The 13,997-nt window shown below is 39.4% G+C and overlaps 1 protein-coding gene across 21 annotated transcripts in view; it reads right to left on the reverse strand.

Moving 5' to 3' along the window:
* ASPH (aspartate beta-hydroxylase) overlaps positions 1–13,997 on the reverse strand; it is a 299,144-nt gene that overhangs the window by 42,540 nt on the left and 242,607 nt on the right. For all 21 annotated transcript variants that reach the window (XM_023545707.2, XM_064267734.1, XM_064267742.1 and 18 more), the window contains 2 exons: positions 10,249–10,338; positions 5,043–5,180 (listed from right to left, as the gene is read on the reverse strand). In XM_023545707.2, coding sequence (XP_023401475.1) covers positions 5,043–5,180; positions 10,249–10,338 — 228 coding nt within the window. The remainder of the gene's footprint in view (positions 1–5,042; positions 5,181–10,248; positions 10,339–13,997) is intronic.

Raw genomic sequence — 13,997 nt, forward strand, 5'->3', positions numbered from 1 at the left:
TTTTGGGGGGACACAATTCAGTCCATAACATAACTCTAACCTTTACTTCCTACTTCTGTAAGGCCTCAAGGTCAGGCAGAAGTGAGAGACTGTGGCCCTCTCAGGTACTTCCTGGGCATACACGCTGCCCTGTAAATGCATGTGACCTCATATATCTCCAGAAATACGTTAGGTCTTTTCAGATACCTTTATGGACATATTGTTCTCAGGTCCTTTTTTTTTTTAGTTTTTCATCAGCTCTTATTTGCCTCAATTAGTATTGTAGCCTCAGGTAGCTGTGATTAAAAAAAAAAAAAAAAGCCACTGACTGTTTTGACAAACACCCTGGAGATAGAGTGTTTCTCTCAAATAAGGTCAAATAACAGAGTCCTGAGAACGGGGCTTTTCGGGGAGTGTGAGGTAGTGTAAAGTAGTGACAATGGTTTGCAGATGGGACTTTTTGAGCAGCCCCAAACCTGATTTACCTCCTCTAGTGACTGCTTTTAGTGACTGCAAGGAAACCCTGGTGTTGTAGTGATTAAGTGCTATAGCTGCTAACCAAAAGGTTGGCAGTTCGAATTCACCAGGCGCTCCTGGGAAACTCTATGGGGCAGCTCTACTGTGTCCTTTAAGGTCACTGTGAGTTGAAATTGACTCAGTGGCAGCAGGTTTTAGTGGCTGCAAGGCTGTTGGTTTTTAAGGCTCAGTCCAGTTACTATACCACAGACTTTTCTGTTTTTAATGAGATTCAACACTTTATCGTCAATAAATGCTCCTTAGATTTTTTTTTTTTTTGGGTTTTGATTGTTACAAGCTTTTGGATAACTTACAGAGTTAAAAAAAAATTTGATTTTGACCATTTTTGCCAATGTTTTAGATGGTTTAATGGAGGGGCAACTTTACAGTGATATTCCCTCTATCATTCCAAAGCCCTACCTCATCTGTAGTGTTTTTATAAGCAACTGTGTGTTCGAATTTTCAAAGGAAACACTGGACATTCTAAATATTCTTCCCTTATACAGCAACAATTTCCAGGAAACAATGCCCTTGGTGCTTGCTCCCGAAATAGCTAAGAGAAGGGAAGTTTTTCCTCCCTAGGCCTCCCTTCCACAGTGCAGTAGCAGGAATAATTTCCTCAACATTCAGGCAAGGCCAAGAAGGATACCAACTGCAGTAACTGTTCACACGTAAAGGATGCTAAATAGTAAGACTTTTATATTCCTACAACTTCTAACGCTCCTATGAAACAACTAGAGAAAAGAAGGTTTGTAGAAATTCACATGAACTCATACAGAAAATCTAATTTTTAAGCTCCTATTTTTTTTTTTTTTTTATTACATGTTAGATTCCATGCTAGACCCGCATAAGATGACACGGTCCCCTTCATCTTAGAGAATACAATGTCATGAGGCTACGGAGAAAGAATACAGTGTGTTACGCGCTTAAAGAGGACGCATAAGGGGCTTTTGGATATATGCAAGGAGGGACACTCAATTTATCTTGCTAGAAGAACTTACGTTCTTATCTAACATCTGAAGGATGACTGTGAAGGGAATAGGAGAGAAGGAAAAGAAAAAGAGGCAAAGGAAGAGTCTTCCAGGAAAAACGTAGTAGCATATGGAAGGTCTGCTGGAAGGAGGAATTTTGGCTGGATTGAAGACAGTAAAGAGCACTGGTAATAGATAAAAGACTGGTCAACCAGGTCTTCTGGGTAAAGCTGAATCATTAACCAAACACGTTAAGTTAGAAAAGAGCATTAGCCATGGGATTCCATGGTGAGTTACTTTTTCACATTGAGTACAATGCCTTTATGCAGCTAAATAAAGAATAGAAAAGGAGTTAGAAGTCAGCTTGGGGAGCATAGCTGTGGTTGAAATTTTCACAGTAGTTGATCCAGAGTGGAAAAAGCTTTCTTAGAAAATAAATGACAAGAAAAGGAAAAGAGAGAGCAGAGAGCAATGCCTGGTTCCGAGTTCATGTCCACAGGTGGCAGGGTTACTAAACACTGTAGGCTGCCTTCCCTAAGTCCACTGTGTGCCTTCCTCCTTCCTGGCAGAACCCTAGTTTTGTGTGGGCACCCACCCTTCCCCAGGTACTCCACGTAATTTAGAGGAAGTAAATCCTTTCACAGCCCCAGGGCTTCGTCCGCTGATTTAAGGATAATCTCATAGCTCCTTGCCAGTGATTAACCCAGGACGGAAATATGACTTAATTGGGCTCAATCAGCCCTAAGGAAAGATTTTTGTTCCTTGGTTGATGGAGAGGTATGTTCCCCCTTTTTCCTCCTGGGTACCCTGTTGTCCCAGTTGCTGGCAGCCACCTTGCAATAAATCAGCATAAGGAGAAATATGATCAAGGATGAAATGTAGAACCAAGGAAATCTTCCTCCTGATCATACCATACCCGAAATCTACTCTACTTCTGGGCTTCCGGTAATGTGCGACAATCAAGTTCCTTGTTGTTTCAGCTAGTCTAGAGCTGCATTTCTGTTACTTGAACTTAAAAGCATCCTAAACACTGCAATAGGATGAAAAACCTCACAAAGAGACCAAGAAAAGAGTTTAGATGGCAGAGGAGAATCAGAAGAGCTCAATGTCATGCGACCTGATGGAGAATGTCATACGGTCTCTACAAAGCAGAGAATCACTGGCAGGGCTAAATGCAGCAGCCTTACCAAGGAAGATGCTGTGCCTGCACTAGTTCTGCTTTAGACATGGGACCTCTTTAAACCATTGTTACCACAGCAGGGTTTAAAGACTATCATAGGGTAACTGAAGGCAAACCACTTTACACCTAGATTATGATAATTATAAACTGTGCCTTTATAATGAAACGCGGAATAAACAAGGTCAAGCAAGACCTATTTAACGAAAGTACATTAAAACTAACTTGTAACTTCTCTCTTCTCCCAGGAAACCAAATTAATCAGTGAAGTCTTTTAAGTCTTAGACATACATTATATTCGAGATGCTCTTTATCAAAAAAGTATGAAAATTTTTAAATAATGTCTTAGTTATCTAGTGTTGCTACAACAGAAATACCACAAGTGGCTTTACAGATGGCTTTTACAAACAGAAATCTATTTTCTCACAATTTAAGAGGCTAGAAGTCAGAATTCAGAGCACCAGCTCATGGGGAAGGCTCTCTCTCTGTCACCTCTGGAGGAAGGTCTGCGTCGATCAGGACAGCCTCTTCTCAGCCGTGTCCACATGCAGGCCTCTCTCTGGCCCTTGGCCCCTCAGCCAGACCTCTGCCCTGCTCAGCCAACTGTTACAAAGCTCTTTAGCTTTGCCTATTAGTGCCCAGAGGCACCCCACTCTGGCAGGAAGCCTCCTGCTCAAAGGTGCTCAGCTGTCTCTTGCTCCATGAATTGGCTCCCGTGCCGTCTTGTGCTTGTCTCCTGGCTCTGCTGCCACTGTTTCTTGCCATCTTGCCCCACCTCCGGTGTTATAGCTCTCTTTCTCTGTCTCCTGGTTCTAGTAGGTTCTCAGCACAGGGACCCCAGGTCTAAAGGACATGTTCTGCTCCCAGCTCTTCTTTCTTAGTGGTATGTGGTCCCTCTCTCTACTTGCTTCTCTTTCCTTTTATATCTCTTAAGATAAAAGGTGATGTAGGCCACACACAGGGGAACTCCCCTTACCTCAGATCAGGGCTGTGACCTGAGTAAGGTGTTGCATCCTACCCTAATCCTCTTTAACACAACCTAATCTTGCCTCATCAACCACAGGTAGAGATTAAGATTTACAGTACATAGGAAAATCACATCAGATCACAAAATGGAGGACAACCACACAATACTGGGAATCATGGCCTAGCCAAGTTGACACATATTTCTGGGGGACACAACTCAATCCATGACAACCATCTATCCAAAGGAAGAGAAAATAGTATAATAAACCTCTATATACCCATCACCCAGATTCTAGAATTACCAGTATTTTGTCACTGTTGCTTTTTCCTCCCTCCATTAGATGTAAAATAATTTATTTGAAAATCAGAATATTTCCCAATATAGACAATGCATAAAAGGCAGGTACATTCTCAGGCCAGACTACTGAAGCCAATTTAATTTGTAAGATGGGTGACATCTCTAACATTTTGAGCAGAAAACAATGTTATTGAAACTATGAGTTAATTAACCTCTCATTTTAATAATGTGTCTAAGAAGAAGGGGCTTACCTAAGCAAGGTAAACTTCAGATCTAGCATAATCATTAAAAAGATGGCTGAGTTACAGTTTGAATTTAATTTACCAATCTGAAGGCTTCCATTTTTTGTAAGCCATTAAGTTGTTCAAATCACCTAGTTTCTCTTTACCACAAACCTACCAGAACGTTTTCTAAAAATATTTGTATCTAATTTTTTTCATAGCCTCAGGATCAGTGGTTCTCAGAGTGGTTCTGGGACACCTGGGGGATCCCTGGACCCTTTCAGAGCGCCTAGGACACCAAAATTGTTTTCTCAGTAATATGAAGAAGTGATGTGCGCTTTCACTCTTACTCTCACACAAGCACACAGTGGAGTTCTCCAGAGGTCACATGATGTGTGGTAACACCACCATTCTGATGTGTGTGGTAACACCACCTCGTGGAGGAGGTACTGACCAGCTGCCTTCCGCTAAGCCAGGAATTAAAGAGGTTTGCAAAATTGTAAAACAATGCCAATCTTCTCATTGCATTTATAAAATTTTGAAGTTATTTATATTAACATATTATCTTTTTAAAGAATTCATAAATATCACATTTTTTTCCATTTTAATTTCTAACGCAGTAAATATTGACAAATATAATCTATAAACAAATGTTCCTTGGGGGTTCTCAATACTTTTTAAGTATGCAAAAAGGTCTTCAGGCTAAAAAGATTGAAAATTGTTACTCCAGACAATTCCCTTCTCCTCCATCTGAAATAAACGTTTGCCTAATGGGATGAAAAGGTCCTTTTTCAAGTATCAGTGGAAAGAAACGTTATACCCTCTCTGACATTCCCTACCACGATAACATTCTCTGACAACAAGCAGGACACAGACAAAGACGCAGGAAGGCTGGTGTCCGAGCTAATCCTCACCTTCACCAATTCTGTGTAGCCCGTTTCCTTCGTGGTCCACCACGGCTGAGCTTTGAGTCCTTTCACGTTGTAGAGGGATCGCTGCCAAACAGATGCAAAGTGTCCTCTCTTGTGCCCAAGCTCGTACCACTTATATGCCTGAAGTGACAGAGAGGATGAGCTCCAAACTATTCTCTAAATTCAGCATTTTAAAAAAATTTTAGAATAAAAAACACTCACAATAAGCTGTGACTTTGAGACATTTCAATAAAAAACTTGCCAGTTAGGTGCCCAAATGTATTCCACTGGTATCAATACTGTTATTTCCTTGGGCTTCTGATTATGATCTATTATAAATAAATGTGTGAATGGTATTTTCACTCTCAGGTTATAAACTCTCTGTACACAGGACTCACTCATTTTGGTCTTTCCCAGAGTGTCTAGCACAAAGAACATTTAGGACATATTTGTTGAGTGGATAAATACTTGAAGACAGCAAAGGGAGAAATATTTATATCTTAGCTTTCATTTCTTAAGTTCTAACTTTATGTTTTAACAAGAAAGAATTATAATTTTAATAATTTCTTCAAAGATATCTACATTTGTGAATTTAGTGCTAATGTACAGAGCAATTTCTTTTGACATGTGCATTATCTCCATGTCTGCTCGGAAGAAGACCACGAGGTGACTGTAAGTCATCCACCAAATTAAGCAGAGAGAAGGGAAATATTATTCTGAGTTGGCAATAAATACAGTGATAGCCTACACTAGGTTTTTTTTAAAGGAAACTTCCAAAACATTTTCTTTTGCCGTAAGGGATACCGTGTGACTCCAGGCCAGCTGTAACATGGTACAGATTGGGTCCATGCTGACTGGCCTTTTCAGGGACAGCTGGCTGCAGAGCACGCTGCCCCATAAGTGTGCCTCCAATGACACCCTGACCATACGCTCTCAGAGTCACCCTCCCCCGTGTTTCCTGCACCTTGCTGGGTCCACTGTTTCCAGAACAAAAGGGGTTTCAAGCGGCTCACTTACTACTCCTCCCTCCATTACACAAGTCTGATCTAATCATTACTTTTGAGGAATTACTTCAAATATATGTCTTCATCAATAAAAATAGATATCTCATTTCAAGCTGACTACTGCCCTTATAAAACTCCAAAAACACATTAGATGTAAAAAAAAATTTAATTTTTAAAAGTCTAAGTTCAAAGCTCAAATTTTCCTTCAGTAGAAAAATGAAATGTGATCGCAATGCTACTTGTTTTCACGTACATAATCTCAGCTGATTTTTCTAATAATTGCAAATAGCTCTATCTTACAAATGCTGAGGCTGAGGCTCAGAAAGGCTGAGTATACCCACCTAGAACCCCAGGTTCCGGGAAACTTATTCTTTGTATCATTAAAAAAAAAAAAAATCTATTGAAAGTAATTTTCTCATTTAATCTTCTTTCTCAATGATATTCCAAATTACTAATGTATATATCGTTGTTGTTAGGCGACTTGGAGTTGGTTCCGACTCATAGCGACCCTATAGGACACAGCAGAACTGTCCCATAGGGTTGCCAAGGAGTGGTTGGTGGATTTGAACTGCTGACCTTTCGGTTAGCAGCCAAGCTCTTAACCTCTGTGCCAACAGGGCTCCTAATGTATAGACTATTCATTCTCAGAAGTTTTCTTTGAAATATACGTAAGTTTTACCCACAAAGTAGTTTCCTTTAAAACTAGAAACTGGAAACAACTAAGCATTGTCTGATTTAAAAAAAAAATAGCATTTTACCTTTGAAATTTATTTGACTACCGTTGTTATTTTTGTGCAATTTAAATTTAGGATTTTATTTTCTATACCTTCTGTTGTTAAAGTCAATAACAATATTAATGGCAACAGATCAATTTTTGAAACTCTGACAGTCCATTAACTTTTGAATCACTAGAAATTAATTTTAAGGACTAGGGTTATTGTTCTGAGAGTAAGAAAAAATGACAGGAAAACAGCAGAACTTGTAGCTCTAGTTCAGGAGTTATGAGTCTTGGGTTTTAACATTCACTATGCTTGCTGTCTGGGCAAGTCACTTAGATGCAACGGCATGTCCGAACCATCTATAAGGTCTTCCCTGAGACTCAAAGGGAGCATTACTGCATCAAACGGTCCCCTTAGTTCTGCATCCCTCTGTCGTTTAACTTGCAGAACAAAGAAATTCTTGACAAATGGTGTATCAGAAATCTGTAAAAATCTTATTTAATGATAAAGAGGGAACTCAATTAATCTAGATTACTCATTTTATTCTTTTTTAATCTAAACCACCTCACAATAAAAATGGCTCTAAAGTCAATGATTTAGACTCCTCTGAAAATTTCCTCTTTACTATTTCCCTTGGAAACCCTGGTGGCGTAGTGGTTAAGTGCTATGGCTACTAACCAAAGGGTCGGCAGTTTGAATCTGCCAGGCACTCCTTGAAAACTCTATGGGGCAGTTCTACTCTGTCCTATAGGGTCGCTGTGAGTCAAAATTGACTCGATGGCACTGGGTTTGGTTTGGTTTCATTTTTTTCTATCCCTAATCAGCAATACTAACATAGGCAGTAAGCATACTGGGACACCTTAAGTCTGTTTTTTATCAATGCATTCTACACTTTCTTTAACTTATTGTCATCCACGGTTTTGACACACATACACACACACACTCAGAAACACCCAGGCTATGTCCAAGGACGGGCTTGTCCCACGTTGCCCCTGCTGGAGTCCGCTCTGCCTGGAGTATGGTGGACAGTGAGGTGTGCAGTGAGAAAATGGGAGACACAGTTACTGTGAGAAAGGCTGGTGGTGGTTTGCCTGTGCAGACAGTAAATGCCACTGCCTGGAAACGAGACTTTATATTTCCTCTGCACTGAGCATGGGGTGGACTGGACGAAGGTAAGACTAAAGTAAGAGACAAGAGCAGAGTCTTATGTCCATCCTTGAGGTGGAAGGTAACAAAGGCTGGAATTAAAAGACCTATGAAATAGAGACAAAAGACACAAGGAAGCTGAATCCCCAGAATGTGGCTCAGACTAGACTGGAGCTTTCCCAGGAGAGGGGAGAGCTAAAGGTGACCCAAATTTTGATGCTCAGCGGTTGACCACATCATCAAAAGAGAGAGAGAACCGAGGGGGAAAGACAGTTTAGAGAGGAAGACAACAGTGAGTTGTTTCTGTGACCGGCATGTGGTACACCAAGCAGGCAATAGGTTACAGGAGTCTGTACTTTGGCAGGGAGAGCGCCGGGCTTGGGAGTTATGGAAACACCGGGCACAGCTGAAATGGAGCTGATGCTCATAGCTGTATTCCTCCCTCTTCCTGTCCATACTAACACATCTGCAAGAAAAATCTTCCTCAAAAACTGTTTTATTGTCAACCTCTGTAGCACAGAGGCGTTTGCTTCTGATGCACCGATGGCCTTTGGAGCGGAAGCAGAACTCCCACACCAGAGCAAGGAGGATGGTCCTTCCCAGGACGGCAAATGCAGGCAACAGCAGTCAGCTCAGTTTCAACATATACTATCAGGGATAGGCTAAAAGGGGGTTTCTACAGACTCAATGGCACTGGGTTCGGTTTGGTTCTGTATAGGCTTGTTTTGTTATTTTCTTTGTCTCCTGTAGGGACGAATCCTTATGAACTCTTTAAATTCAAGAACAGTGCTTTTCGTTGCATATTCATGATAATTAAGCTTGCAGAACAGTCCCCTAGGTTTAAATCCCAGGCCCTCAACAAGTGTTCAGTAGTGAATTCTCTGCCCTTGAAGTAAGAGCTGTTTTCATGTAGAATGGGAGATAAATTATAGACTTTTATCTGTCTTTGCCCTGGACTCCGAAATGTTCAGAGGTAAATTAATTAGTGACAATTACATTTATACTCATCAGACCTGAGCATCTATCCAGTGTTACATACTGTGGCAAATCGTTATCACCCTCCTTCGAAGGAGGTACGGGGTGGTTTACATCTAACAGAATGGAGGGACACAAAAATGATTCCTAATCAGTAATTTCTTCTCCTTCTTTCTCCAAACACCTAATGTCTCATGCTATTTCAGATGACTGACTGGTTGGGGAGAGGGAGAAAGATACAGATAAACAGAACCATATAAAGAAAACAGTGTCAATTACCCAAATCTCTATTGCCCCCAAATGGTTTACGTCTCTAGCTGGCAATTACCCTGTTGCAAACCCCCTTGCTTCCTGAACTCTTAATTGTCCAAACGGTTCCATATTTTTATTAATTTTAGAAACCTGAAACTGTGCTTCCCTTAAAGTGACTTGATTATGTACATGGAATGTAATGATTATAAAGATCCCACTTCTCCACTTTATCAACCCACTCTTTTTTTTTTTTTTCCTAAGGAGAGCCCAGCCCAAGAGGCACTACAGGGGTGCAGGATAGAAAACTCTGCCACCTAGCAGAGTTGCCTAAGTAATGGAGGATCATTTAACAGTCTGGACATTCATAGTACAAGATGCCACGATTAACGATCAAATGTTACGTGTAAAGAAGCTGGCGTACTCAGAAAAAAGGAATAATCACAAAGAAAACACAAAGCCAGTTTCAGCTACTATATCTTTTGTGTCAGAGCTTGTCAAACGACAATCACTACATTTGTCCATCTTGAATATGCTTTTAAATATTTCAGAAGTCTATTATCCAGTAGGCCCAGGGTGTATAACAATCAGCTGAATAAATAATGCATTCTAAAGATAACTACTTTTAAAATTTCCAAATACACAAATCAGGTAAATAATTAAAATATTTTCGATAGTTAAAGCAATTTCATTGGCATCTCGTCATTTTGTAATTTATGAAACACTTTTTCAAAGAAACACCTCTCTCTACACACATACCCACAGACACACACGCACAGACACACACACAGATACACACAGACACCCATGCACTGATATACACACACAGACACTCATACACACTACCCACACTGATTTCAAGGCCGACCTTGTGATTACTCAGCTACTTTCTTGAAAGAAACTATAAAGTCAAATCCCAAAAGTTCTTTATAGGAGTAAGGAGGAATTTTTGGGGCATTTTGAAAATAGTTTAACTATAATAGTTTAAATGGTTAAGTAGCTTAAGTCACCACCTTCAAATGTTTATGCTTAAAATACTTTTCAATTGTACCTTTTTCCTAGAAATATAGTTTTTCTACTCTACCCTCTGTTAGAAGAAGTTCAGAAACCAGTTACCTCTTTGTCCCCAACCCTCTGCATGGCATCTCCCAGGTGGAAATAAAATCGTCCATCGTCAGTGCCGGGTTGGCCAGATTCTATCCCTTCCTGTGGGAACGTTTACAAGAAAAGCATTGAGAAGGAAGGGGCAGTGTGAGGATGTGTGAACAAATTAGATACCAGATTTAATTCACTGGTTTATTTAATCTTTATATGATACGTGAGCATCTAAGAATCAGAAAAACACATCTCAATATTACAGGTTGACAACTGGACAACATTTCCAATGAAAAACCAAAGCTGGTGATAAGGCTAAATTTACCAGTGTGGTTATAATTAACTAGTGGAACAGCCTGTAAAGTTAACATGATATTTTGCGAATATTCTCTGTGGGAGCAATCATATTTCAATAGTCCAAACAGTTCTCTGGCCATATATCTATCGCATCTATTTTGTTCTTCAAATCTGACCATATGGCATCTAGAGGCTTTTATTCCTGAATCAAAATGTTTAACTGCCCGTAAGATGTTTGAAGCGATAGACACCCAGTTGCAAGTCATGTTTCTTTCAACTTTAAAAAAAAAAAAAAGAACAAAAAAAGTTATCATCTTTTAGTAAAATCTTTAAAACATACAATAGGATTAACTCAATTTGAATCTTTAAAAATATAATTCTTATTAAACAAATCCTACCCAAAAGATTTAACTATTTTTAGTTAAGATTTAAATTAAAAAAAAAAAAAAGAAAATGCTAAAGCAAGGGAATGAATGTAGAAAAGCTAAAGAAGGACAAAGGTCAAATGTATTTAAATGCCAAGGAATTCTGTCTGAAAATCTGCATGTCTGAGGCTTCATCGAAAAAAAAAAAAAAATTCTTTTTTTTTTTTTTCATCACAAGAAGCCCGTTATTTCTCCTAGGACATTTTACTGCAATAACATTGGAAGCGAGCTTGATGGAATGGGAAAGCATCACTCAGAAGAGGAGAGCTGCATTCAGAGCTCTTGACTGACACTCAAATGTCCTCCCTCATAACTAACTCACTCTGCTCTCCATTTTGCCACCTCTGAAGCAGGAAGAGTACAATTAGCCTCTTATTATATCTGTGGAAATATAAGTGGAACAGTTTAAATAAGAGAAACTTACATGCCACGGGGTTCTGGCAGGTAAAGAAAGGTTTGCAGCTGCCTGAGGGCAGGAAGGACAGATTGGAGGCTGTACACCCACCTCAAGGGTGCCACTGTTTGGTTCCATGTGTGGGCATGAGGGCCAGATAGAATTTTCAAGAGAAACTAGAAATCTGCATTTTTATATAAAATGTCCAGATTCTCAAATAAGGCAAGTAATTAAAAGTATTTTTAAAAACTGCTGGCCAAATAAAACATTTGAGACAGTATGCAAGTTCAAGTTGAAGCCGAAGCAAATTAAAACAAGTCCACGAGAGCCAAAATACGACCTTGAGTATATCCCACCTGATTTTAGGGACCACCTCAAAAATGGATTGGATGCGTTGAACAGTAATGACCAAAGGCCATACAAGTTGTGGGATGACATCAAGGACATCATGTCATTAAAAAGACAAGAAAGAAAGCAAAGACCAAAATGGATGTCAGAGGGACTCTAAAACTTGCTCTTGAACATAGAGTAGCTAAAGCAAATGGTAGAAATGATGAAGTAAAGAGCTGAACAGAAGATTTCAAACAGCAGAAAGAGAAGACAAAGTAAAATATTACAATAAAATGTGCAAAGAACTGGAGTTGGAAAACCAAAAGGGCAGAACAAGCTTGGCATTTCTTAAGCTGAAAGAACTGAAGAAAAAATTCAAGCTCCAGTTGCAATATCGAAGGATTCTATGGGCAAGATATTAACTGACACAGGAAGCATCAAAAGAAGATTGAAGGAATACACAGAGTCATTGTACCAAAAAGAATTGATTGATGTTCAACCATTTTAGAAGGTAGCAAATGATTATAAAGAAAAAAAAAATTTTTTTTTTGTTTATATGATTAAGAACCGATGGTACTGAATAAGAATAAGATGGTACGAGTCTCATTGAAGGCACTGGTGAAAAAAAGACTTCAGGAATTGATAGAATACCAATTGAGATGTCTCAACAAATGGATGGAACGCTGGAGGTGCTCACTTATCTATGCCAAGAAATTTGGAAGACAGTTAGTTACTTGGCCAGCTGACTGGAAGAGACTCATATTTGTGCCCATTCCAAAGAAAGGTGATCCAACAAAATGTAGAAATTATTGAAAAATATAATTAATATCACACATAAGTAAAGTTTTGCTGAAGGTCATTCAAAAGTGGTTGCCAGAAATTCAAGTCAGATTCAGAAGACGACGTGGCGCAAGGGATATCATTGCTGATGTCAGATGTATTGTGGCTGAAAGCAGGGAATACCGGAAAGATGCTTACCTGCGTTTTACTGACTACGCAAAGCCATTTGACTGTATGGCTCATAACAAATTGTGGAAAACGTTGTGAAGAATGGGAATTCCAGAAAAATTAATTGTGCTCATGAGGAACCTGTACATAGAACAAGAAGATACTGCATGGTTTAAAATCAGGAAAGGTGTGTGTCAGAGTTTTATCCTTTCACTATACTTATTCAATATGCATGTTGAGCAAGTAATCCTAGAAGGTAAACCATATGAAGAACACCACATGGTGAGGAAGACTCATTAACAACCTGTGATATGCAGATGACACAACCATGCTTACTGAAAGTGAAGAGGACTTGAAGCACTTACTGATGAAGATCAACGACTACAGTATGGACTATGCCTCAACATAAAGGAAAAAAACCATCACAACAGGACCAATGAGCAACATCATGTCAAGGATTTTACTTGGATCCATGAACAACGCCCACAGAAGTAGCAGTCAAGAAATCTGCTGGAAAAAACATATTAAAAAGCAAAGATATCACTTTGAGAATTAAGATGCACCTGACCCAATCCATAGTATTTTCAATTGCCTTATATGCATACAAAACTGAACAATGAATAAGGACACCAAAGAAGAATTGATGCTTTTGAATTATGGTGTTGGCAAAGAATACTAAATATACCATGGACTGCCAGAAGAATGAACAAATCTGTCTCGAAAGAAGTACAGCCAGAATGCTTTAGAAGTGAGGATGGAGAGACTTCATCTCACGTACTTTGGACGTGTTATCAGGAGGGACTAGTCCCTGGAGAAGAATATCATGCTGGATAGAGTAGAGGGTCAATGAAAGAAAGACCCTCAACAAGATGGACTGACACAGTGGCTGCAACGATGGGCTCAAAGAGCAATAATTGTGAAGATGGCGCAGGACTAGGCAGTGTTTTGTTTTGTTGCACATAAGGTCAGAACAACAACCATTTGGCCAGCACAGTGGTTACTATTTGGGATCTCTGATTTAAGCCATGTGAAGACAGAATCATAAAATTTAATATACTGCTCCTTAAAAAAAAAGTTTAAAGCCAATCAAGCAGCTATCTATGCTGTCCAAAATGATAGCTACGTGTTACTCCTTAAGTTGAAATTAAATAAAATGAGAAATTCAGTTCCTCAGTCATACTAGCCACATTTCAGGTGCTCAGTGGCCACATGTGGCTAGTGGCTGCCATATTGGATGGTGCAGATAGAGAAAATTTCCATCATTGCAGAAAGTAGTATTGGATAGTTCTTAGACCAAATGTGATCAAATTGTCAAGTATTCAATAAGATATGTGAGAAAAAAGTAACAGCATATTTTAACCTGAACATTTTGAGCT

The sequence above is a fragment of the Loxodonta africana genome, chromosome 14 (genome assembly GCF_030014295.1).
Source record: "Loxodonta africana isolate mLoxAfr1 chromosome 14, mLoxAfr1.hap2, whole genome shotgun sequence".
NCBI lineage: Eukaryota > Metazoa > Chordata > Mammalia > Proboscidea > Elephantidae > Loxodonta > Loxodonta africana.